We start from the raw sequence: 27,566 nt of genomic DNA on the forward strand, positions 1-27,566 counted from the left end.
TATTTGATCAAAAATACAGTAAAACTGTAAAATATTATTATAATTTAAAAGAACTATTTTCTTTTTCAATATATTTTAAAAATGTAATTTATTCATTTCATGCAAAGCTGAATTTTTGCAGCCATTACTCTTGTCAAATGATCCTCCAGAAATCATTCTAATATGTGATGTTTAATATTTTTGTGGAAACCAATATCTTTTGATGAATACAAAGTTGAAAAGAACAGCATTAAGAAAATAGAATTATTAACAATATAACAATTTGTAACAGTCTTTACACACTCTAGTCACTTTTGATAAATTTAATGCATTATTGCTGAATAAAAGCATTAATTTCTTAAAAAAAAAAAAAAAAAAAAAAAAAAAAAAAACAGGAAAAAAAAATAGGATTGTACTGACCTAAAAACTTTTGGATGGGATGGTATTCAGAAATGAATAAATAATAATAATAATACAATTAAATTAAATAAATAAATACACACATACATACATAGATACATACATATTTAAATATATAAATTAATACAGAAAACTAAATGGAAAAACCTAAAAACAAACAAACAAACAAACAAACAAAAAAACAAACAAAAAAAAAACTATGAAATATCTTTTGAGTGTGCAGTATAGTTAGGCTCATTGTTAGCTTAGCAATATGTAAAACTCTACCTCAGTCAATTGTAAGTAGAGTCTCCTACGCAAATAACTATTTGGGTTGCTGCCTATGTAGAGGGTTCAAAAATCGGTCACTTATGAGGTTCCATCTCTGTTTGGATGCTGTCTATAGAAGACAGCTGCCTATACTGGCAATAGGCAGTAAGGCAGCTCATTAAATGTTGGAACAGACCCATTTTGTCACAAAAACAGGGCCATGGGACAGCAGTAAACCAGTGAAAAGGCCAAGTAAATCATGCTGTGACCGTCAGAGTTCTGCAAAGGTTAACACAAAAATGTATATTTATGGAATGCATTATCAATTTAGAATATGGGGATTTCATGTAGCTATTTATAGAATATGTCACTGAGCTGAGTCAGCTTCAGTTACCATAGTTAAGTAGATTCACAGTCGTGGTTCATATTCTGGGATAGGCAAACTATTTAAACATCTATCCTTGATCCACAATTATATGGTTAGTTAGCTTCATAAAATACTACACAATATTTTATTTAAATCTTTTTCTTTTTTTTTCACCTAAAATTGCAAATTTGCTGAAAATTTACTCTATATCATGTCAAGATGTAATGACTTTATTTCTCCATCAGAACAGATTTGGAGAAATGTAGCACTGCATCACTTGCTCACCAAAGGATCCTCTGCAGTGAATGGGTGCCATCAGAATGATAGTTAAACTGCTGATAAAAATATCACAATACTCCACAAGTAATCCACACCACTCCAGTCCATCAGTTAACATCTTATGAAGTGAAAATTCACTGCAGAGTATGGTCAGTAAATTTTCTGCAATTTTCATTTTTGGGTTGAAAAAACAAACAAACTATCAAGTAAGAAAGTAACAATGCTAAACATTTTTTTTTTTTTACAATAACATTCGTTTTCTAACATTAATTGCCTGTGAATCATAAAGCATTTAAATCAGCAAATGACAAACAAACATGCAAAATCTTGCATGCATATTCAAGAAATGACTTTATAATTATCAAAACATAAATACAACTCAGACACACTTAAATTGCTAATGCTGTAGCAATGAGTTAGTGAAGTGCACGCCTTAACAAATGACTCACTTAAAGCTCGCAGTAACACTCGGCTCTGCACTGAAACTGCCTGAACCTCTCACAGTGACAGTGATAATGAGGCAGAGCTGTTAGCACATCACAGTGATTAATACTTCCTCCAACAATCCTACTCTTACTCTGGACATTACATCACTGAAAACCCTTCTTCTACATTATATTTCAGTGTGAAAATGCAGGATGTCTAAAACCGAAATGCAGGAGTCAAGTGGCTTTTTGTCTCACTCACCAGCTAAATTACAGGCCCCATTTAAATTCACTTTTAAGTGTGCAAGTGGCCCTTACTGAGTCACACAGAAAACTATAGATAGGAAGGGTACAGAAAAAACAAAAACAAATTTTTGATAATTAAATAAAATGCAAAAAATAGAGACCATGTGAAAAAACATTAATGCAGAGAGCATATATGGATCATATCGTGTTTTACAATAAGATGCATGAATGAATTGACTAAATGTGTATCTCGAATGCAATGCATGCCGCTTCGAATAAAATCTGGCAAATGCATAAATCCCTTGGCATCTAGCATTGTTTTTCTTTCTTGGTTTATGTATTTCCTTTTGATGCAGGAAGTTCAGACAGAACACATTTTTCTTTTAAAATAGCTAACAGATTTACATCACAATCATGATGGGACATTCTCATTTTAGAGAGCATTTGATTGGGCCAAAACATGGATGCACATGAATGGTCTGTTTTTCAGGTAGAGAAAGACTGTAAATTTGAAATGTGCATACAAGTTGTCTCAGCTTTCAAAGGCACTAAAAGCAATAATACTTTGCTATATGATTCTATGAGATCCTTAACAGCAGAATTTGGTCATTTGAGTTCAAACAATAACAATAACAAAAAAGAATCTGAAATAAATCAGCAGCATAAATAAAAGAACTCTCTGGAAGCTGAATTTAACTCTCAAATATAAATGTGAACATCCCTGAGAAAACCAGTGAACAGAACAATCTTCTCTCATATGGGTCGAGTTTGATTAATGACCAATCACAGTTCTGCCTACATTCCGTACAGGAAGGCAATTTTATTTGAAAGGATTTTAATTTAAGTAAAACTGTTGAATCTTAAAGAGAATGGTGATTAAAGTACATTAAAGGCAACATTAAATGATGTATGCAATCCATTTGTAATTTGAAATAGTCCTATATGAAACAGGATATTCAGTGCAATTCAGGAGGTTCAGAGGGCTTGGTGATGTCAGCAAAATCAAAAGTCATTTCAGACCTCAAATTAATGACATTTTTTTTTTTTTTTGAGAAAAACATTTCTTGAAAAAAAAAATGCACAGATGAAATAAGACCAAGAATTAGTATCAATAAACAAAATATTTTTATTTCTTGTTGACTTTAAATGTGTCTAATATAAGCAAGCTAATATAATATTAATGCAGACAGAAGAACAAAACAAAACAAGACAAAACAAAACAAAACAAAACAAAAAACAAAACAAAACAAAACAAAATTCAAAGATGGTATCCACTTTATTCCTAAACTATGAAAAAATAACAAGAACAATAACAACATTCAATTAGCCGCTATAGGGAAATAACGAGAAGAATAACAACATGCAGTAAACATTAAAACTTTTTGCATTACAAACCAGAGTGTTTTTAATTAAGATAATAAACTAAAATAATATGGTAAGACACACCAATTTGCAATATCAATCAGCAAAACAAGCGGTTTTGTACAGCTAAAAATATCTGGACGCAAATGAGGCAGGAAGCAAGACCCATAAAATGTACAAATGGCCCCGCCCATTTTAACGGGAAGAAGGTGGATATGTTTCCATGTAACCTTTAAAATTAGATGCAGGAAAATATTCTATTACATCTTTCATCATGATTATCTACACAGAAGCTTAGTTTCCAGACAAATTATGATGCCTGTGTTGATGTGACAAGAAAAAAATTAAAAAAATATGATCACTTTAATCAACATTGTAAGCACATACACACACAAGCACTCCTAATTTGACTGTGCATTGAAATTCTCAGCAAATCTAATTAAATTTCATGTTTCAGCTGTTTTTGGGCAGTGATTCTACAAATCGTGAAGACTTTGATCCAATCTGTGAAAGTATAATCACATTATTTTGTTATTCTCAAATCACTCATTAACAGCTTCCACCCCCCCACCCCCCCGACGACAAAAAAAAAAAAAAAAAAAAAAAAAAAAAAACTGAAAGAAGCGGGGGTATTTCAGAATGTTTATAGATCAGAGCAACTTTGAATTAAAAACAGAATGAAAATTATCAAAAGGTTGGACATTGAAAAACATTTGTGGTTCATGGGGAGTTTTAGATATGTGACCATGATCACTACAAGAACTAACAAGGTATAAACATGTGAAATGTTAAAACTTTAAACATAATATCACGATTCATATATCAACATTTAACTGTTAAAACTAGAACGTAGGTCCAAGTTTTACAAGCATATACAGTATTTGAAAATTCGCTTTCAAAAACCTTTTTGTTTCCAGTGCAATTACCTCTATATAACCTTTATATTTTTGTTTAGAAAACAAATGACAAGATATTTATTTGATTTTATTTTATTATCCACATTATTCCACAAATGCTGCTAACTGAGTTGAATTAGTATGGAATATTCTTTCACTTTTAGTACTTTATGAATTTTGTTTAGGTTTTCACTAATAACGTAACATGTGAAACAAATATGTACAGTAATCTCCCTAAACCTTCCTTGCCCATTCCTCTGAGACTGTGGGCAGCAGCAGATTGTTTTATGCATGTAATACGGATATTTTTTCAAGACAATTTCAACTTCCTCACTACTGCCCGAAACCACTTCACTCTTCACAACGACCGTAGAGACTGGAGTGAATGACCCGTGTAACAGAACAAGAGCCAGCCAGAACAACTGAAGCATTATTACACAGGAGTAAAGGCCCATTGTGCTGCAAATCCTGTTGGGTCTGCAAAAAAAACTACACGACTGAACAACATCAACCCACACGGTTTACATTTTTCAGATATTTCAGTTGCAGACAAAGGAGATTATGTGTCCACGCTTACAGGGACATTGAGCTTGATGTTCCCACTCAGCTGGGATGTAACAATCAGGTGGCTTGATGAGACTTTAATGAGCTGTCAATCAGTGGTGGATAAAGTACACAAATCAAGTACTTGAGTAAAAGTACAGATATGTATAATAAAATATTACTCCAGTAAAAGTAAAAGTACTCCTTTTCCAATTTTACTCGAGTGAAAGTACAAAAGTACTCGATGTTTTATGTACTTAAGTAAAAAAGTACTGATAGATAGATTTATTTAACAATTTTATGTAGGCTACTTAATTTAATTTTACATTAGCACATATTTTAATAGTCCTATACTGCTCAAAATGCCTGGGATTTTCCCAAAATATGACACTAAGTGACACTAAAGACTGGAGTAATAATGTTGAAAATTCAGCTTTGACATCACAGGAATAAATTATATTGTAAAATATAGCAAAAAAAAGAAGAAGTAATAATTAAAATAGTAATAATAACCTTTTGAACAGTAATCTATGTACATCTTACACTTGTAAAGCAAGACACATCTCAACAGCCATGTATATGAGACAAACGGACAAGGCAATACCAGAAAAAGTGCATGAATATTATACTGTATATTATGAAACTTTTGATAAATACTTTGAGTTAGACTGCGTCTAAATATATTAGACCTCGCTTAAAACAGCTTGTTGGAAACAAAAAATTTACCCAACTTTATTTCCTTAAAACTTTAAACTTGTGTTTTTCCATCCTATTTTTCACTGATTAGGGATTTATTAAGAAAGATACTGTAACTTGAGAGGGGTTTGATTAATTTCCCCCATCCCTGATGATCACTACACTACATCACTTTTAAGATAATCAAAGGAAATGAGCCCTATTCTCTGCAGGTCCCAAAATTACCCTGATACTGTATGTAAGAGCAACCTGAGAAGGGAACAAAGATTATAAAATGTCTACCAAAAAACAACAACAACCAAAAAAAACAAACAAACAAAAAAACAACAACAACAACAAAACAGCATAGACCTAAGTTTTTCAACCTTTTTGACTTTTAAGCATTTTAAATTTTCATTTTTATATATTTTTTAAAAATATATTAATAATACTTTTATTTAATTTAAGTGCTTTTAAGGAATATTTTACCCAAAAATGAAACGTTTTCATAATTTTCTCACCCTCCTATTGCTCCAAACCCTTCTGTTGTGCACACAAGAAGACACTGTGACGAATGTTGGTAACCAAACAGTTGGCAGTAGTCATTGACTTCCATAGTGTGTTAAAAAAACAAAAAAAACAAACAAACAAACAAAAAAATACTTTGGAAGTCAGTGGCTATTGCTGGTTACCAACATTTGTCAAAATGTCTTTTTCTTCAGCAGTAGAAAGAAACTTCTTTGCTGTCAGGTTTGAAAAAACTTGACAGTAAGTAAATGATGATGGAATTTTCATTTTTAGGTGAACTATCACTTAAGTCATCCTTTGGCTCCCTTGAAACCACTGGCTTACCAGACCAGGAAATAAACAAACAAATAAATAAGCTTTTTTTTTTTTTTTTCTGTCCAGCAGAGATAAGTACCTTTTATAGCAGAAGAGTTTCTTTTATAGCATCCTTTGTGAACTTTTGTATTCAGTGGATAAAACATGAAAAATTGCTCCATTTTTTTTTTTTTTTTTTTTTTTTTTTTGGAGAAAAAATGGGTTGTGAAATGACACAACCGTGTCTTTACAACATACTGAGCAGACTGCACCACTTACCTTACTGCCTCATTTTCATATGCATCAAATTAAATATGCCATGTACTCTGACAAAAATCTATAATTTGCCCATTGGAGGAGCCCTTCATCAAGCCCTTCCTTGATTGTCCCTATAATGACATCCATAAAATGCTGTTAAAGACCGCAGTGATAATCTCACCTTGAGGAAAGACAGATTGCGGTTTCTTTCAATACTGGTGATCTCCAGATTACCCATGACCACCTCACAGTTCTCATAGAACTTGCGAAGAGTTTTGTACTGCTGGTCCAAATCCGACAGCGTGCTGAGCTTGTTATCAGTGCCAGAACACACTATAGAGGAGAAAAAGAGAGAGAAAACTGGTAAGGATCATAAAAATAAAAGATGGATCAAAGCAAATAATTCCTTAATAATCTATAGTCTTGCATAAATAGTATGCATTAAATAACTGCAGCTATGCAAGCAAACAAAAATTAGGCAGACGGACGAGAAGGAAAGAAGTAAAGAATAAAAAATATAAAAGGTAAGTCACTGGAAACCTTCCAAAGCAACATTAGCTTCTCTAAACAATGTGTGCAGTGTCCTAAGGCCACAATCATAAATCTTTTTCTCCATATGGATGCTCCAGCATTGCACATATTGTCTGAAAAGACACAGGCCATTACTTCAAGAAAGTAATTAGCCAAATTACTGAGCGAAAGTTCATGTGCGTTTACGCTTCTACTGACCTGCTTTTGCAACACTAAACATCTGCCATCCACAACAACCAGATGAAAGAGGCATTTTCCGCTTTTTCAATTAAAAAAGTCTATGTGCCTGGCAACATCAGCGTGTCTTTATTTTCGCCCAGCTGAGCACTGAGGCCTGTACGGCAGGTTTTAATGAAGTATCTGATGAGTGATTGTTCCACTGATCCCGGAGACTAATCCTGGCTTGGAATCTCAGTGACCCCAGGCTTTATTCGGGCATCTCAACTCAGGTTGAAGTGACCCAGTAAGATTCACTCTTAATGAAGAATATTGCATGGGGTTTCATATGAAAGGTAAAGAAGAGTGTAAAACTGCAAGATACAACAGACTTTACATGCTTTGGATGATGCAAAAACAGTTTACAACTTTCAATGCTTACGGCTGTAAACAAAATAGCTGCGCTTTTAAATACTATATCAATATGCATGCATTATATGAAGGTAAGAGGAAAAGAAAATGCCATAAAACCTTTCTAAAGAAGTCAGTTCCTCTCAAATATTTATTCATACAAACCCCCACATATCTGTCGTCCTATATTTCTAGCATCGTGAACAGTGAGCTCGATACGTCTGGTACAGCATTTTCTCCTCTTTACAGACTTCATAAAAATTCCACACATATTACATTTTGCGAAATGATTTCAAATAAAACTAAAACACGGTTCTGATTTATAGCCAGTGGACCGGTGCATCTCTAGAATCCTAAACTTTCCCACATTGCTGATTTAAACCAAGCAGGCAGTTCTTCGAGCTCTTGCGTGCATCTGAACTCGCCGTTCTTGTTTTGGGTTGGTGTGTACTAGATCATCTCTTCTTCTGCTCTCTCCTGTTGCATTACCATGCGAGCCCGCTTTTGGATTGATTGCCTATGACTGACTGTATTCGTCTGACTGCATGAACTGAGCCGTGACGGTTCCAGACGAACACATATACCGTTACACCCCTAATAAATAGATAGATCGAACTATTACGGTTGCACAAAATCTGTCATTTGGTAAAAGGTAACTAGAAATGTAATTTTTTTTCCTACTTTTGCATGTTAATTGTGATGTTTTGAGATGTCCAGTGTACATTTCCAGGCTCTTTGTAGAACCAGTGGAGATCTATTGTTTGTGTGTGTGTGTGTGTGTGTGTACAGTATGTGTGTGCTATTAGCGATGCTTTCCAGGGACAGAGATGAGTCTTGGCTGAAGGAGCTGTGAGGGCTAACAGGCACAGGAACAGACAGGCCCCTTTAACCCTGGCAGAGATGTCAGACTTGACATGCAATTAAATACACCTATTTCCACCCATCAAACACTTTCCTGAGTCCAGCCTGAACCATCTGCTACATCAGCTGGCCCATGCCTGCCGAGCACCTCAAAGCCGAATATTATGTGTGTGAGTAGAAAGTACATGTCCAATGATTCATGTGAGAATGCTTATGTGTGCCTGTGTGAAACACATGGCCATTCGTTTCCTTTGGCAGGAAATACTCACTATGCCACTTCTGCATCAGTATTCATGAATCTCGTGAATCAGTATTCAGGTATTCTTAACCACTTTTACATTTCATGTTTTTGCGGTTGTTGACCACAGTATAATATTCAGTGTAATTTTAGCAGTATCTTTATTTTATAATATATATATATATATATATATATATATATATATATATATATATATATATATATATATATATATATATATATATATATATATATATATATATATTTAATAAAACAATATAATCATTTATATATGATTAATATGAATTCATATAACAATTAACAAAATACAAAATATATTTTTATGAAATAACAAACACATTTTTTATTAAAAAAACAATACTAAATAAAAATATGAAATTATGGTGACAGCAATAATGAAGATCAATTTAATGCAAGTCAGCTATAGTGTACTGCTTATAATATTTATAACATTCAGTGTAACTGTAGCATAACAGTTATTCATATTATTGTTGTTGTTGTATAACAAATATCTTTTAAATATATATGTAAAATATGTTATAAAATAATATAGTAATTAATATGTTATTAATCATTAACAAAAATACCATAACATTTAAAAAGAAAACATATTAAAAAGTGATTTAAAAAAAAAAAAAATATGTTGATAGCAATAATAGGCTGCATACTGAGGCAAACCAAGAAAAACTTGCTCAGGTAGTGGAAAGAATTGTAAAAAAAATTATTGATTGGCTAATCAATATATTTTATATATTTGTGGTGTGATTATAACGTTATGTGTGCCACTGGCTAGATGGTGATGCTGTAAGTCAAGGCAATAATAATAAGGAACAATTGAACCCTGGAGGGAAACTTCAGAAGAAAATCTGGTAAATAAACAGAACACTCCTAATATGAATCATGCTATTTTAAGACAGTCTACAATTTTCAAAGAGTCTTTCACAGCATCAAATTACAATAGCATTTAGATAATGAACAAGAAAAAGGAACAAACTGATAATAAATCTATTCAGGATGGTTACCATTAATTTTACATTACTATAAATGTAAAACTATTTTACTGATGTCCTTGCTACGTTTCTGTGTACTAATCGTGATTGTATCCTTGCTGTCTATGGAGGGTCAGAGAGCTTTCAGATTCCATCAAAAATATCTTAATTTGTCTTCCGAAGATGAACGAAGGTCTTACAGGTTTGGAACGAAAAGAGGGTGAGTAATTAATGAAATAATTTTCATTTTTGGGTGAAATAACCCTTTAAAATACTGTAACATTAATGTAAAGTACACTATATTCTCATTAGACAGCATTTACAGGTGAATTGTGAGGTTTATATAAGACTTTTCACATCAAGGTAAGCTCTTAGTAGAGAAAAAGTTTTAATTGCAACTAAACTTTAATTAGTTAAATTAGCTCAATTTATTTTAAGCACATTTAGAAAAGCAATTTATTATATCATGTCCCTCTCATAACTTTAATCTAAATGGGTGGATAAGCACAGATTGCGTGTGTGTGTGTGTGTGTGTGTGTGTGTGTGTGTGTGTGTGTGTGTGTGTGTGTGTCTGTCTGTCTGTCACTCCCCGCAGTCATTCCCCGCTGTGCGCAATGAGTTTTTTGCCTATTGTATTTAATGTTGTGGGCATGTCTGTACCATTGACTCCTGGAATTTCTGCATGGAGTGGCTGCCAAGAGAAACAATATTAATATGCCCTACTGCTGTGCTGCTCACGGAGGTCTCAACTAATTTATTTCACAGAAAGCAGAACGATGGGCAAATAAGGACACCTTTTCTTTAATTTACTGTCATTTCAGTAATTACTCTGTATGACCATAGAGATCAGGACCACGGGGGGTAGAGGTTTCGCCTCAGCTTGCTGGTGCATCCTTTTTCTCAGTGTGATACACAAAAACTCAAGATGTAGAAGAAAATACTTCTACATCCATCAAGTTGACAATTTTTTATTTATTTTTTTTTTTTTAAAGAAGAAACGTTCGTCTTGCTCATCTTATTGTGGGCAGTAACTATGAACATACACTTTTAAGAGTTGTTTTGTTTCTTTACTCTGAACTGTTCAGAAAAAAGCCCTAAAAGTTTTGTTTTGTTTGTTACTAAAGTTGTCATATTGATGTAGCTGTCTAAAACTGGAATTTAAAAACTTGTTCTCTTTCTTATTTCTCTTTTTAACCCTGCATACAGTCAGAAATGAAAGTGACATTCAGAAATCCCTGATGTCTGAGAGATCCGTCAGTAAGGATGTGTATGCCATTATTAAAAAGCTAACTGAGCACCACACCAGGATTGATGGGCTGACAGATGAAAACATTACTGCTGATTTCATTATAATGCCCCTCATCATCTACAGCTCAAACCTGATGGTACAACACATCTTCTCTTATTTTCTCACCAGTGGCAAGCCTTTATTGAGCACCACACAAATGTTTGTGTCACCTTTGCAGTTGCCACAAGTGTATATTAACCATTACGCTCTTTGACTATGTGATTGGAAAGCATATGCACATATTTAGTGACTTGATATGTATCCCATTTAACATCACAAAAAGGTCTATGTATTATTGCATTTACTTGTAATCAGTAGAAAGATCTAATATAAGAAATTGCTTTAAATAAACAATGTGGCATCACCATGGTACAGTGAAGAAGTTAAGTGGTTTGTTGAAATTCATGGAATATAGTAATATTAATTAACATTAAATAATATATTAATTTCTATTCATATTAATATTAAATAATAGGACCATACATCAAAGAACTACATAGTGTTTTATTTAATGCATGGTTTTTCCTTCTGGAGCATCAGTGAGCCATATTTCCAGACCTGAAAATCCAATTCATATTTTCTGATGGTCTAAGGCATACAAAAAAATAATTATTGACATATAAAACAGACCCAAATACAGTTGTTGTCATTCATGCTATTATTTGTAAGTCGCTTTGGATAAATGCGTCTGCTAAATGACTAAATGTAAATGCATAACAATTTATATATATAATATAAATATATATATACACACACACAGTGACACAAAAGTTTTCTGGCCTACTGTAAATCACTATAATCTCTCAAATATAAAACATGTTTCATCTCATTGATTAGCTCGTTCTTTTGGATTTTCTCAGTGGGCAGCGAGGCATCACCTGCTGGTGAGACACAGGTGGAAGTGATTTGCATTAAGCAGACAGTGGATTTAATGACTCTCCCAGCCAATTTTCTGCCGCTGTTCTTTACTTCTAACCCTGAAAAAAAAATTGCACTTAATGTAGCAAGAACAGCTCATGTAGCCTGATCTTGTAGATGGCACATAGATAAACAGCTTGAGAGAACATATGCTGATATTCTTGATGAATGCTGATGCATGAGCTGAGTATATGAAATAGAATATGTATCATTTTGAGAAGCTGCAAGCAGTTACACTGTAAAAATGCTTTTTGAAATATAATAAAGAAACAAGATCATCTACAATTTGGATGGCTTCAGTTGCTTTCCAGTTCCTTTCTATACCAAATTGTAAAAATGCAATACTTAGTATGAATATGTGTCAAACTTTCAAAACAGTAAAATACTTTGAAATATTTTATTTGATTTAAATGAGGCTGCATGCTTGCAATATTGTCGCTTAGAGATAATTCAACACACAACAATGAAATTAAATTGCACTATTAATTAGGTATGTCCCAGAACACTCTTCTGCAGGAGTGCTATTTAGAGGAGCATTATGGTAAGTGAAGATATTCTGATTCTTGATAAACACCCAGCTTCTGTGTGGTTTTGATTAATTTTGAGTGTTATAGCATTTAATGAACAGTGTCTCGGAGCCTTTGCATTGACTGTGTTCTGAAATCAGACACAGATGTTCACAGAACTCAAGCTGTGATGCCTCACAGTCATTGAAATTATCATTCATTCCATGCCGATCATCTTCGTAAAGTAATAATATGTGCTTAGTTTTTCAATGCACCCCACACACATGGTATTCAGTATTTTGGAATACTAAATATAGTCAACCACATATGAAAATGGTAGATAAGGACATTCAACTATATACATAATTTTTAAATCTGTCAGTAAGCCAAAAGATGCTTGAACTATTCATTCTCTGAAAGTCTTATTAACTTCAATATGAACTTATTAACTTCAGTTTAATTCAATAACAGTGTCAATGTTGCCATGTTAATTAATCATGAGAAACTCAATTAAGCTATAAAAGAGCTCTACAGAAGACAATATGGTTTCCTTCATTGTGAAATAATGCTATTGTGTACTGAAATACTTTGATTTCGAAATAGAGCTGATTTTATATCTTTCCTCTCAGTGAGAACAGCTGACTTACCTAAACATCTGATGAAAGTGCTATAAAGCACTTTTAGATAATCCTTTGAACATCACGCTCCTGCTTTGATTTCCAAATCCATTATGTCATTTAGAAGAAGATTAAGGCCATTGAGAACACAAGATGAAAACAAAGCAGTGACCATGATGCTTTACTACATGGCTGCTGCCTTTCTAAAAGATGTAATTTATCTGCAAATCACACGTTATATGTTTTAAGGGGAAAATCAGTTTACTACAAAATATCCCTTAACTATCATCAGGGGATATGTCAGCATAACATAACTGCATGATGTGATGCCATTAAAGAGTGGATTTTATTAGGAAAATGAATCGAAATAAACCTGTGGTGATACAGTCCAGTGAAAAGAGCTACACAGCATGATGCACTTACAGTTCAGTGTATTCTGAGTCGTTCATATCTTGTGGATCTTGTAGAAAAGGCCCTAAGAGTCAGTCAACTGCTGCTCTTTGCCTCTGATCGCACAGCAGAAAGCATGATGCTGACTCCTGCTTTGCAGAGCAGATTCTGCAAGCCATTTGTTTTGTATTATACAGGCCATATTAAACAGTCCACTAATCTCGTCTCCAGTCTGAGAGTGTGACTCAAAAGGGGCATATCTTTACCAGTCTGTCCACCAACATTATTACAATATACAGTGAACAGACTAACAGCATAGACAGATGACTTATCCAACTTTAAGGAGACACTCAAACAGCAGTCTCAGGCAAATCAGCTACAAAGAAAGGCCAGGACACAAACTATCTAACCTGCCTCAAAGTTCATCTGCAGGTTTTGCGACAGAGACTGCCATTCCCAAATTGGACTTCTAAGTCACAGACGATACTGTACCGGTGATCTTCCTCCGGTGTGATCCATGCTCTTTGAGACTGACGGATACCTACATGGGCCAAATCCCAAGTCAGAATCTTAAATGACCCCAAAGTTGAAATAATGTTCTGAGGGTAATCCCTATTCCATAGAAATCTCAAAAGTAATGTTAGTCTGTTTGTTAGTCTGTTTGTTAGTCTGTATACTTTGATGTCTCATATTTCACTTTATATAACTGAATAGTATTCAAACATATAAATGCAGAGGACAAAAAGTACAGGTTACCATACTTGGCCTAAATATCACTAAGTAATTTAAGAAAAGTAAAGCAAATAAATAAACAAATAAAAATGATCCAACAGTGGCAGAAACTAGTTATTATTATTTCTCTTCTGTTAAAACTTATTATTTGCAACCCTGTGTGTGTAAAAGAATATATATAAAAGAAATTATATATATATATATATATATATATATATATAGATAGATAGATAGATAGATAGATAGATAGATAGACAGATTGATAGATTGATAGAAATATGCACTACTGTTTTGTATCAAGACAAACTATATTACAAAGTAATTATTTGATATTGTATTATAATTTGCGACAAAAGAAAACCGCAAAAGTTTTTTTTGATCAGCAGTTATCCCTTAACATGATTTTAGATTTGGTATGACACTAGCATCATTGAATAAATTGATTTTCTCCTGCATGCGCGAGGTTTCATACTAATAAAACATTATGAGCTTTATGACTTGACCTGGACGTCTGACCTTAAACCATGAATCAATAAATACAGAACGGGAGCGAACAAGTGGCGGAGCTCCAAACTACAGAGTCTCTGATATATGGTTATTACAGCGAGAGGCAATAATGAACTCAATGGACTGAGAGTAATGACTCTTTTCACTATCACTCATTGACTGACATTAAAACTTTGACACTGCCTTCACTTCTATTACCACAAGTTCAGCACATTACAGAGGGAGAGGGTAAGATAATCAAAAGTTTGTCACAGAAGGCAACGTGAACACCTAGAGTTGAAATCAATCCGTAGCTTAACCGATAATGCTTTAAAATGTGTTAATTGGTTCGCACAGTCAGAAGTATGACATCATAATCATGTTTCTAAAAGTAGATTAATACATCACTGAAAATAAATGTTATTTGGTCCAGAAAATGTACAGTTTTAAATAAGACAAATACTCTATGAAGTCCACTTTTCAGGACACTATTAATCAACTGGGATGTATCCTGTCAGTTCAGAACAGCAGGAAGTTCAATAACAATAAGATGTTCTCAGCAAATCAGAACCTGAGACTGCTGTGACTTACGATTACTAATCAGCACACCTGGGTTAGAGGACAACTCCAACTACTTGTTCTAAACAAGGAAAAAGTTGTAGTCTAAATGTGCAGGTGTCAGGCAGTTTGTATTGTTTAAATATCAATCAGTCGAAGCACCACTGATTTAATCAGGTTTGACATTGCTATATAATATGAAACAGGATGAACGATAAAATACACGCATAGCGATTGAATACATTAGACTTTTGGTCCAGCCAAAATCTACAATATAATGAAATATCCTCATTTTTGCCCTATAGTTGAAACTCTTGCAGATAACTGAGATGCCACCTACAGAAATAATGTATTCAAATCATAAATGTGAGAGACTGATAGATTCTCAACATTCATATGTTGCAGTGACCTCTACTAGATTGAAAGGGAATTTCATTGAGATGATTTGCAAAGGTAGCTCAGTCTCCTGCCTACTAATGACTGCAAAAACAGTGCATTCACAAAGAGGTGTGTATTCACATATATTTAGATGGGAAGAATAAAAATGCTTCCTAGAAGTGGGTGCATTTGGAATTTAAAAAAAAAAAAACAGCTTAAGAAAGAGGTAACCACAAATTAAGATTTTAGATCAGTTTAGATCAGTTTGCTCATGTTAAGTGGAAAATATATTATCTAGAATTTTCCTCCTCCACAAATCACAACTGGGATCTAAACTGTTTCTCAATTAAGCAGACTTTTGCTTTAATCTCCAGTTTCTCATGAGAAAAAGCCTGTCAAGTTTTAGAAGAGATCTCAACAAACTATGCTCTCATTTGCTAAAATCAGAAATTCTGCATAAACTCAAACATGTCTCATCAAATTCTCCCAAGACAAAATGGTCTGAGCTATGCTATCCAAATTTATATTACAACTCTACATTTGGTTCACTTTTTTCCACCACAAGACCACAAATGTATGTATGTGTGTGTGTGTGTGTGTGTGTGTGTGTGTGTGTGTGTGTGTGTGTGTGTGTGTGTGTGTGTGAGAGAGAGAGAGAGTTTTACAATTTGTGTTATGAAAAAAAAAAACAGTTCTTTTTCTTAAACTTCTTCATGAGTCTGGCCACAAATATGATTGATCACTCTTGAGCAAACAGGGAAAAATCTGTTAAGAGCCTTAAAAACATATGTGCACGAGTGAAACGTCTACTATAATGACTTGCACTATTTATATGTTTTCTGTAAAAACTTATTCCCTCTTCTTTTGAATGTCGTCAATCAAAAAACATCCTTTCTGCCCTACACCAACAGTGTAGTTACCAACAGGGGATTGTCCTGCTGAAACTAACCAGTTGGTAATGGCATCTGGTTACCATCTGGTAATGACAATCAAACAAAGTCTAAAAACCTGTTTCACAGCCAGATATCTGACAGAACACCTTAAAACTCTTAGCTATTAATAAATAAGCACTAAGTGTTTAACTATGTATATTACTCATGACATCCTGACATGTGAAGGCCACGATTTTGCGCTTGCTCTGAGCACAGACGAATGTGATTGTGTACTATTCTCCCAAACGGTTAATATTCTATATGATGTTTTTGGAGTTTGTCCTGTCCATGGTTCGGCGAGCTGCTTATGCACACAGGAGCCTGCCTCTCATTAGGGGAGAGCAGAAGACAGGTAGATTAAAATTCATTGGTGTATGTTGTGGTAATCTCCACACATTCACAAAGCCTGGAGAAAGTGGGAGACTGCTGTCAAAACAGATTCAGACCAGTGCTGAGCCTGTGCCATTTATCAGCCTGCTACTACAGCCTTATCGGCTGAACCCAAGGGGCCTGACTCTGACTAGCGAACAGCAAGTCGAAAGCTGCTGGGTGAGTCAGCGAGCAGTGTGAACTGTGAAACCATACAAGAAATTATGAAAGTGAATGGATGACATTTAAGGCTGTAATTAATAATTTTTTTAACTTCAGCTAAGAGTTTAAAGAGTCTTAACAATCCTCCTTTTTATATGAGCTGATTCAAACTTCTTTGGCCTACAGCCAATAGTCGTTGTCTTAAGTTAGTTTTTGATACAGACCAGGACCCACATCCAACCATAACAAACATACAAGATGCGTTAGCCTGCAACTCAATCTAAATGTTAAGAGTGAACCAATTTGAAATATCTGTCTGAAACCAGCAAGCTGATAACAATTTTTCATGCTATTTTCAGTAAAAGATAAATGGTCAATGCTAAATTAAATGTTTTTAAAGATGAACATTTGAGTGTTAGAAAATAGCAAAGGTAATCTAAAGAAATATGTCCAATAAAATATATCCAATATCAATAAAGATTATATAGCATTATTTAATATTTCACTCATGGATTCATCTGAAACCATCTGAAAACCTGGAGAGGCTATAAATCAGTGGACAGTCCTTATGACCATATTAGACTCTATATCAAAGAGCAGTTTAAAAGCAGTACAAAAAGATAGAAAGTAAAACATAAAAAGGTTAAAAAAGTCAAGTAAGGACATTTCGTGCATAGGTTTGTGTAGATAAATAAGACAATTTCACTGCAATGCTCTGGACCTTGAGAAAATAGCTGAAATATTTATGCGATGGCCATGGAAGAATTTACCTTTTTTGCCAGTCGTCAAGGTTGATGTTGGGGTTTTGCATAAACAGTTTTCATAGCCATTCAATAACAAGTAAATCCCAACCTTCAACCAAAGTTCCCAGAGGCATCTGAATCTACTACTCTCTTAATCACAATTTTAGTGCCCTTTTTGTTGTAGGATGGTTACATCACTCATCACATGCTGTATTTGTTAGTACATAACCTCATGAAAATATGCAATAAAATTGCCAGTTTTTTATTTTTTATTTTAATTTATTATTTTAATTTATTTATTCCAATAAAACTGACCTCAAACCAAATAAATGCAGTTCTGTCATGACAACATATGTTGCATGGTAATGTACATGACAGTGTAAATGTATTCGGTCTTCGCGGAATAGACCTGCTACGTTGCTGCTGCTGCTGCTGCTACTGCCAATACATCCACAACATGCTGCTGTGATCATGTAAGGAATATTGCTGTTGCAAATACAACATAAATGAATAACCCCCATAGCACACATGATTACCCCGTAGCAGATCTATACAGGTGGAGCTGGGGAAGGTGGAGGATTTCTGAAGCGTGCTGCTACTGCTACACCAAACACTGCAAGGTGTTTGAATGTTGAGCAGCGAGCTCATAGGTTACTGATACAGAAGAGAACCAATCAGCTGTGCCATATGATAATGATGTCATTATGTTAAATCGAGTTATATCTATTGAACTGCGCCATCTAGAGTTTAATGCCAAAACATTGTATGTATCTTATTAAACATACAGTAAACTCCCAGAATTTTTACCTTGATAGCAAGAACTTCTCACAAGTCAAGCATGTGGGAATAATTGTATTGGGAGTTTGGAGTCCAAGAAATGTACCGTGCTCTATGCCCTATGCTTGGCTGGGTGCTTTCATGTGTGTGAGCTTGGACAGATGATTATATCCCTGACAGCTGTCTATAGCCAGTGCTTTGTCAGAAAATTGCAGGATATCACTGATCCACATTAACCTTGGTCACTGACTTCCCTATTGTAAACCTGTCCAGATTTGGAGCACTTTGTGCTTTAGGGCGTTAGTGTGTCGAAGAGAGATGTTGGAAGGAGGTCATGGTCCTATTTCACACGTTGGTGGGACAACAATAGCATCGATTTCTTCAAAGTTTCATTTTTTTTTAAGATGTACAACAAATGAAAGCTTTCATATTCTCTGTGGAATATAACATATATCTTATAAAACAGTCTACTGTATTTTCTGGTTTATTTTCTGCATTTTACTGGTCGTCTTTTGACAGTGTTCTGTGCATAATGCATGAAGATTGAAGGATGTCGCATGGATTTCATCACCTTGGTCGCCATGCGCTCTTTGATAATCCCGTGGTTAAAGCGGTGTCGTTGTACAAAAATAAATGAGTTGGCGCTGAAGGGCACAAGACGAAAAGCAAGGTCACAACAGTGGACTGTCTGAATGAACTCTTTTAAACCTTTTTTTGTTCCACTCGTTGAACTTGGCTGATGTAGGAGCAGCAAGGGTTATAGTTTTTAAGCATACATTCAAAATGTATTAAAAAGCACCTTGTAAAAGCCTACATCATGTTCTGATCCCCCAGAGGACATGAGAATTAATGGAGCTCACGGTTATGTTTCATTGACCAGCTTTGTCTCAGGTATTCTCCAAATGTTTGGGAAATAAAGATAGCTATACATGAGCGAACTAGTGACAGATTGAATACAATAAATGTGGACAACATAGCTCAGATAAATTTATATTGAGAGAATTTGATGCAAAATATTAGTTGATATTGAAACCTCAGACTTTTGATTAACATCTCGGCAATCTGAGAATTATTGATATCTTTTGACATCTCAGCCTCAGATGTCACAGCAATGGAACATTGGCTGAATGTCTGATGCATATGGCACACAAAATTGGTTTTGAAATCATCTGATAGTATTTTCATGAGACGTGTGTCACGTTCTTTAATGGTCCGAACCCCCAAAATACGCCAAACCCCCTCATGGAAGAAGAAACCATCACATTTATATGACAATAAGCACTAATCAGGACCAACTAAATGCTGGATTTTCAAAATATTAAGTATTTGAGTTGTCTGTTGTTGTAGGGACACATACTTTACATTATCATGCTCTTAAACAATACATGGAACCAAATTAATTGTGATTGGTTGCTTTATGTGTCAGTCAGAAAAATCAAAGATGGGTAGGTCGGTGTTTAGATAGATAGATAGATAGATAGATAGATAGATAGATAGACAGACAGACAGACAGAGAGACAGATAGATAGATAGATAGATAAAAAAAAAAAAAAAAAGATAGATAGATAGAAGGACAGACATACAGACAGACAGACAGATAGACAGATAGATAGATAGATAGATAGATAGATAGATAGATAGATAGATAGATAGATAGATAGATAGATAGATAGATAGATAGATAGACAGACAGACAGACATAGACACAAAAAAAATCAATGGCTTATGATGGGCAAGTTTATCTTTAAACTATCTTTGAATTCCATCTGAAATTATTGCATATAAAGCTAAAAATAATGTGAAAGTGATATTAATCATTTAGAAGTTTGCATTTAGTTAATCAAGTGAGACCTAGAAAAAGGAGCAGCATTTAAAAGAAAAGTTCTGCACAACTTAGAAATCAAAATCACTGCCCCAAATACAGTTCAGCTCTGTCCACTTCAGTATTTCTCAGTTAGCTCATAGCTCACAGAAAGACCAGAAAGTAATGTTTCCCAAAGTCAAGCTGGGACACTCTTTCCTGTGTTTTTCTTTAATATCAGAAGCACTGAAAGGAACTTTGTCTCGGGCGATGGCACCTGCTCCATATGTGATGCTGACAGATGTGTGCAGTAATTAAGCTGCCAGAGGTGTCTTCTCATTATTCTGCTGCTTTCCCATGAGGCCTGCGACTGTTCCTATGTGCATGATGTGTGTGTGGCTCTCAGTGCCACATGTGTATTATAATAATTATTTGGCAGCACTCAACTATTAACTGTAAAAGCAAAGTCATGAAGATTAATTATAAATCAAGTAAGATAAATTTAGCCTAAACTTCATGTTTACAATTGCAAAAACAGAAAAAAACCTGCTGCAACCGCATTAATATATAAATAGATTTCTTACAAATTGTAGTCTGTTACTGATTACAAATTACATGATGAAAATTGTAGTAAGTAACTTCATCTGAATTGCACAAATTTGGCTACTTTTTGATTACTTTGGACCTAACTTGTTTATCACATAGACCTGAATGGGTTGACATACACACATACTCACACACACACACACACACACACACACACACACACACACACACACACACACACACACACACACACACACACACACACACACACACACACACACACACACATATATATATCAGAGATTGATCAGAGATGTATCAGAAGAAGGGACACAGATGGCATCAAATATAGCATATTACATTAAATTATGCCATGTTATACTGTATAGAGAAGCATTACCATGGTAAAGACTGCACATTACTATAACTCACCCTTCATCTGAAAAGTTCAGCTAGAGTATAGATGCAGTCATATGGCACAGTGAGAACATTTACTGCATTGACAGTAAACTCTGTTCTAGCACAATGCCCATATCATACCTTCATCACACCTTTTGATAACACACTGGATAAATACTTTCACAAACATTATGGATTTTATGTGAAATATGCAAGTTAGGTAATGAGTGTATTTTCTAACATGACAGTTATTGCCTGTATTACTGTAATTATTTCAGCAACACAGGTGATTTGAAACATGACTCTTGCATTGTTTGCTCTTGAATGAACTGATTGTTAAAAGTACTAACTTGAAAGAAGATCTTAGTGTTGTGTCTTGGTGATTAAACCAAATGTTCTAAATACATATCACAATAACCTTGTGTTCTGAAACAATGAATATGTGGAATGAAAATATGTGCAACTACAATGAAATCATGAGATCAGGTTTTGCTAGAATGACTAGTGGTGTTTCAAGTGTGATCAGTTTAAAGTTTGTGTATGTACACCTCACTTATGCAAATAGTACCGACCCCCCCCAAAAAATAAAATAAAAATAAAAATAAAAAAATGAATAAATAAATAAATAAATAAATAAACAGTAAATGCTATTTGAAAGCCAATTGTGTTGACACAGATTTAGAAAAGGTATGACCAGCAAATCTTTCATCAAAGCAATATCACAAGCAAGAATGACAATCATCAATCATTCAAAAATGTTCTTACGTTATTGTACTAACAACTGGAAGTACTATATGTTGGATATTGCTTTTATACAATAGCTCAGGAACTTGTGTTCTAGACAAAATGTTGCCAGTTTTTGCATAAAAATGTAATTTGCAGAAAGGCTAACTAATCAAGAATAAAGCATGATTTTATATACTGTACATACATACTGTCTTGGTTTGCTTTAAAAAAATGTAACAAGGATTTAGCAGATGCTTTTATTAAAACCACTTACAAGTGAAGAGGTGCTACAGCATAAGTGATAAAAAAGTAATCTTATTCTCCACTCTCACTCTTGCGTAGGTGTAATACCTCAATTACTGCAGTGCAGGACAGAGGATTATGGACTCTAGTCCTGCTGATGCTTTAGTTCCGCAGGTCGACTGTTGCTAATCAATTGAAGAACAGGATTCAATTCATTACACCCAACCCAACTGCTGCGCACACACACAGTGTAGCCCAGAAAAGAAAAGAAGAGAAAAGAAGGAAAAAAAACAAAACAAGAAAAGCTCAAGAGACCTACTGTAATTATCGGCATTGTTTCAAATAGTATTTATTTTCCTTAAAATTACTAAAGATATATTACAGACAAAATTTAGCTCAGTGTTAAGTATTATTGAAATACTATTTAAGTTTTATTATTATTTCTGAATCAGTTTTTATTTTCCATTTTCAGTTTAAATTAAAATGTTAGTATTTTTTTATATACAGTATGCATATATTGTTTATTAATATTTTATTTTTGCTTTTGATTTAGATTTAGTTAGTTCAGTATGTCAAGTTAAACTAAATGAAAATAAGAAATTTAGCCTTGACAACTTACTAAAATAAAAAGAGTAAGTTAAAAAGTTACAAAAACTTTCTATCTTCTACTTTCACTCGTTCTATTAAAGGCTGCTAAAAACAATTTATCAGTTTCCAAAAAAATATTAAGCAGCACAACCATTTTCAGCACTGAAAATAATAAGAAATGTTTTTTGAACAAAATAAAAATGAAGTAAAAATCTCCATATGCTCTCTATTTAACTTAAAAAAATAATAATAAATAAATAAAGAAATAAAATATATTAATAATAAAAACTGTCATTTATGATTCTATGACTGAGGCATACTCACTTATATCAGCATAGGAGTATTCTGGCATGTCATTAAGTGCTTTTGTTTTTCTGAATCATAGTTTATTGCGGCTCTTTTGTCCTTTGTCATTTCAAAGGGATGAGTGGTCACTCTCCTCTCATCGAATTTACGAGCCGTTTCTCTTTTGCTCATTTAAGGACAATTTCTCGTTCATAAAGCATGTGCGTGAGGAGTGTGGATCAATTTATGACTGACACTGACAGAATCCCCAGTACTGCAGATTTACAGCAGGTCCCAATGTGTCCTGTTAGTCAGGCATCGCCATTATCTCAAACCGCTTTTAGAACTGGATTTGACCTTCTGATATTCTATTCCCTGTAGTTCTACAAGGCCAGGTAGTTTGACACAATCAGCTTGTGCTGATTTCTCCCATGGAATGGAAAAACAAAGAAAAGTTTGATATGAAATATAACAGTTCAATGGATTTTCTAATGTTTTGTTTTTGAGTAGGTAGCAGGAGACTACTGGTTCAGATATCATTACTTGCTACTCTCGATGCTCCTTGATCCATTGTCATAGTGTTCATGGGAGGAACATCTGAGTCAAATTGCTCCAAGGGAAGTGACACAGCACACATTCCCCTCACAAAACACAAAACACCCTCTTCTATGAACCGTGCTTACTCCTCCCATGTAAAAGTACACTTGGATCATATCATATATGACCAACAGTCATAGTGATGCTCCCCCATCCAATGACATCCAATGACAACTGTAGAAGAAACATCCAAAAACGATATCAAGTACCACATCAGTTTTCTGATCACATTTTCTGATTGCAGTCAGTAGCCCCTTTCACACTGCACGTTGTACCCGGAAAATTGCTGGAACATTGCCAGGTCGCCTTCTGTGTGAACGCAAACACGTCCCGGGATTGATTCCGGGATTTATCCTGGGTTGGGGACCTAGTAACATTGTCGGGTTCAGTCCTGGAACGAGCACTGTGTGAACAAAAGCCAGAACTAATGCCGTGTCGTAGTGATGACGCACGTTATTGCGCGACTCTTGAAGGCAGATCAATGTTCGCGACTAAACAAATATGTGCAAACTATAACGAAGCAGAGATCAGTTAGTTCCTCACTTTCTGCGCTGAAGCTGAGATCGTTCACCAGCTTAAGTGAAAGTTAACGTGCCAAGCGTTTTTGACTCGTACATTACACGTCACACCCTGATATCACGTGTCTTCACGGGACCTTTACGGGTTGTGTGTGAACGCATGCACATATTCCGGGTAATCACTGGCAGTGTGAAAGGGGCAAAATCTAGTGACCCGGGAACAGTTGCCGGGACACATTACCCGTGTATTTTCGGAATCGCAGTGTGAAAGGGGCTAGTGAGTGCATGTGCTCCAGGTTAAGCTGTGATGATCATGTAGGAGATGTAGATTTCAACCAGGCCTGTGTGTTATACCAATTGCTGTCCTTATATCTTGACTTTCTATATTAGGGGTGTAAAAATGATTGATTAAATAAATAGAAAATTGCATCAAATAAAAGTGGATGTAAATTCATTTCATTACCAAAAATATCCAATTTGTGACTCCAAATTACTTCTACATTATGTCTTCAGCATATTTTTGAACTTTATTAACGAAAGCAAACATTTGTCCTACATTGCAAACACCTTTGCCATTATATTATATTTTGGGATATATCATATACACACAGTTATTCAAAACCTAAAGCTCTTCTTAGATGAGCTCCTATGTACATTTCTGTACAAGATTGAAAGTATTTGGCAGAGAAATGAAAAATTCTCAGTAAACTCAATAGCAAGATTGAAACCAAACTTTTTTGTTTCCTTTTTTTTTTTCTTTGTTACTGTAAGCATTTGTGGTTGTTAATCAAAAATGCCTTCCCCAAAAAATCAGTTCTGGGATTCTGAACATAATGCATTTAATACCTTTTAAAGGTTTGAATAAGGTTTGATTTAAGATTTGAAAATCTCTTACCAAAGCCTACACCAAGACTGTATTACGTTGATTAAAAATCACAGCAAAAACAAAACTGTTGTGAAATATTATTACAATTTAAAATGACTGTTTCCTATTTTAATATAATTTAAAATGTAATTTATTCCTGCAAAAGCAAAGCTGAATTTTCAGCATCATTACTTAATTCTTCAGAAATCATTCTAATATGCTGATTTGATGTTCCAGAAACATTTCTGATTATTATCAATGTTGAAAAGCATTTTGTTGCTAAAATTTGTCATACAACCTCTGTTACCTTTTTTTTTTTTTTTTTTTTAATTCAGGATTCTTTGGTGAGTAAAAAATTAAACAGACTGTTTTATTTTTTAAGTCTTTTGTAATATTATAAAAGTCTTTACCGCCAGTTATCATTAAATTAATGAATCCGTCTTATATAAAAGTATAAAAGTATATATATATACTCACTCCAAACCTACATAGTATGCATTAAAATATAAATGTATGTAAAATGCTATATGTGGACATGACCACTCTTTGCTCTGTGCATAATGACAAATTAAAACAGTAAATTAAGTGTTTTTAATACAATATAAGCTATTTCAGAAGCTATTCAAGACTTAAAACTTTAAAAATACAAAGTTTGCCAACAAACACACAAACTTTCAACTTGTGTTTCAACCTTTTGTTTCTGCAGCAAGGTCTTTTACAACATGAGGTACCTGCTGTTTTCAAAAGCAGAAATCCAGTCATGTAAAAAGACCCTTTGTGACACTAAACACTCAAAAAAAAAAAAAAAAAAAAAGTGGCAGTACAGATCGAGAAAGGTAAATCAGTTCTCCAGGGCTGAAAATAGTGAAAAGAATTGTCTAACCTTCCCGTTCGCCCACTCAAACCTATCAAGCAAGTGTCCTGTTCAAAAGGGGCAGCTGTTCCTGCTCACCTCGTGTCTGTTTTTCTCCGTATCCCTCCCTTTTTCAAGGATGAAGAAGAACATGGGGGTGGCTTTCAAAAGAAACACTCACTTCACACCTCAAAGATATGTAACAGCTCACTTAAAGACTTTCTTTTCCCTTTCGCTCTCTCCCTCCAACGCTTTTGCTTGTGCATATTTGATGCTATTCCCTGCAGAAAAGTCAAGGATGCAAAACATTTGGCTGCAGGTGACGGTGAGAAGATTTATCTCATTTCACCTCTGCGTTTTTCCTAGAAAAAAAAAACGGCAACAGCCTCAGTCTTAAACACAAAGGAATAAACCCCAAAATGTTTTAAAGATTGCACACATATGGAACCGAAACAGTTTCCAGACCGGGAACACAGGTAGACAATGAGAGTGGGAGTTTAAAGAGCAGAGAGATATGTGTTGAGAGACACAGATGAGCACTGATAGAGAAGGCCTTGATGCGGCGGTGATGAAGGCGAGGCTGAGTACTCTGAGCGCAGCTCCATTCATCTTGCCCCCACAGCAGACAGGCTGCAGTAATGACTCCCCAGAGAACATGGCTCTGCCTCTGACCTTGGAATTCTGAGCACTGCTTGGGGTCTGTTGACAGTAACCCCGGAGAATGCCCGAGGGGTTTTTAAAACATGATATTTCTTAATAGGAAAGAATCCATACGCCCCTCTGCTAGTAACCTTAACAACAACAATACCAGCACAAATTCACTCAAAGCGATGAGGTCCTCTGTTTTGGAAAAGCATTTCCCTGCTGAAACGATTTTGCCAAACAGGACATACAGTACTCCTGGCACAACGGGCACTAAAAATTAATTATTAATAAATAAATAAACAAACAAACAACACACACACACATACATTTTATATAAAAAAGTGATATCCTGTATTACTTACGATGATGATGCACTCTGTTTTGGACATCTATGTTTAAATTAAAGCATTTTCCTGCTGAAAAGATCTATATGTACTGCATAACAGTAATTTTGCCAAGTATGTTCCTAGACTAACAGGTACTATAAAGATTAATTAAGAAAAAAATCGAATTCAAATAATTATGTCCTGCACTGAAGAATGAATGAATGAATGAACGAATAAATAAATAGATAGATAGATAGATAGATAGATAGATAGATAGATAGATAGATAGATAGATAGATAGATATAGTCAAATGTATTTAGGATGATTCAGTGATATTAAATAATAATATTTTTGATTAAAATCAATTGATTTAGGTTTGTGTCTTGTTCAGCAATTAATTACTGTCAACTTTCTTGCAACAGATTTCTTGCTGAGATAGTTTTTAAATACTAACTAGTAGAATTTTAACCTGCCTTTAGTGTATTCTTACAATCAGCTTTATTTGACATTTACTAAGAAGTGAATTTGAGTCTGCATTATTATTATTTATTTTCACATGGGCAATAATTTAATAATTCAATAATTTAAT

The 27,566-nt window shown here is 34.3% G+C and overlaps 1 protein-coding gene across 1 annotated transcript in view; it reads right to left on the reverse strand.

The window, feature by feature from the left end:
* The window catches only part of LOC109090263 (receptor tyrosine-protein kinase erbB-4-like), a 145,961-nt gene that overhangs the window by 56,395 nt on the left and 62,000 nt on the right, over positions 1–27,566 (reverse strand). The window contains exon 2 of the mRNA XM_042716970.1: positions 6,703–6,854. Within this exon, the coding sequence (XP_042572904.1) occupies positions 6,703–6,854 (152 nt within the window). The remainder of the gene's footprint in view (positions 1–6,702; positions 6,855–27,566) is intronic.

This window comes from Cyprinus carpio, chromosome B1, assembly GCF_018340385.1.
Source record: "Cyprinus carpio isolate SPL01 chromosome B1, ASM1834038v1, whole genome shotgun sequence".
Lineage (NCBI taxonomy): Eukaryota > Metazoa > Chordata > Actinopteri > Cypriniformes > Cyprinidae > Cyprinus > Cyprinus carpio.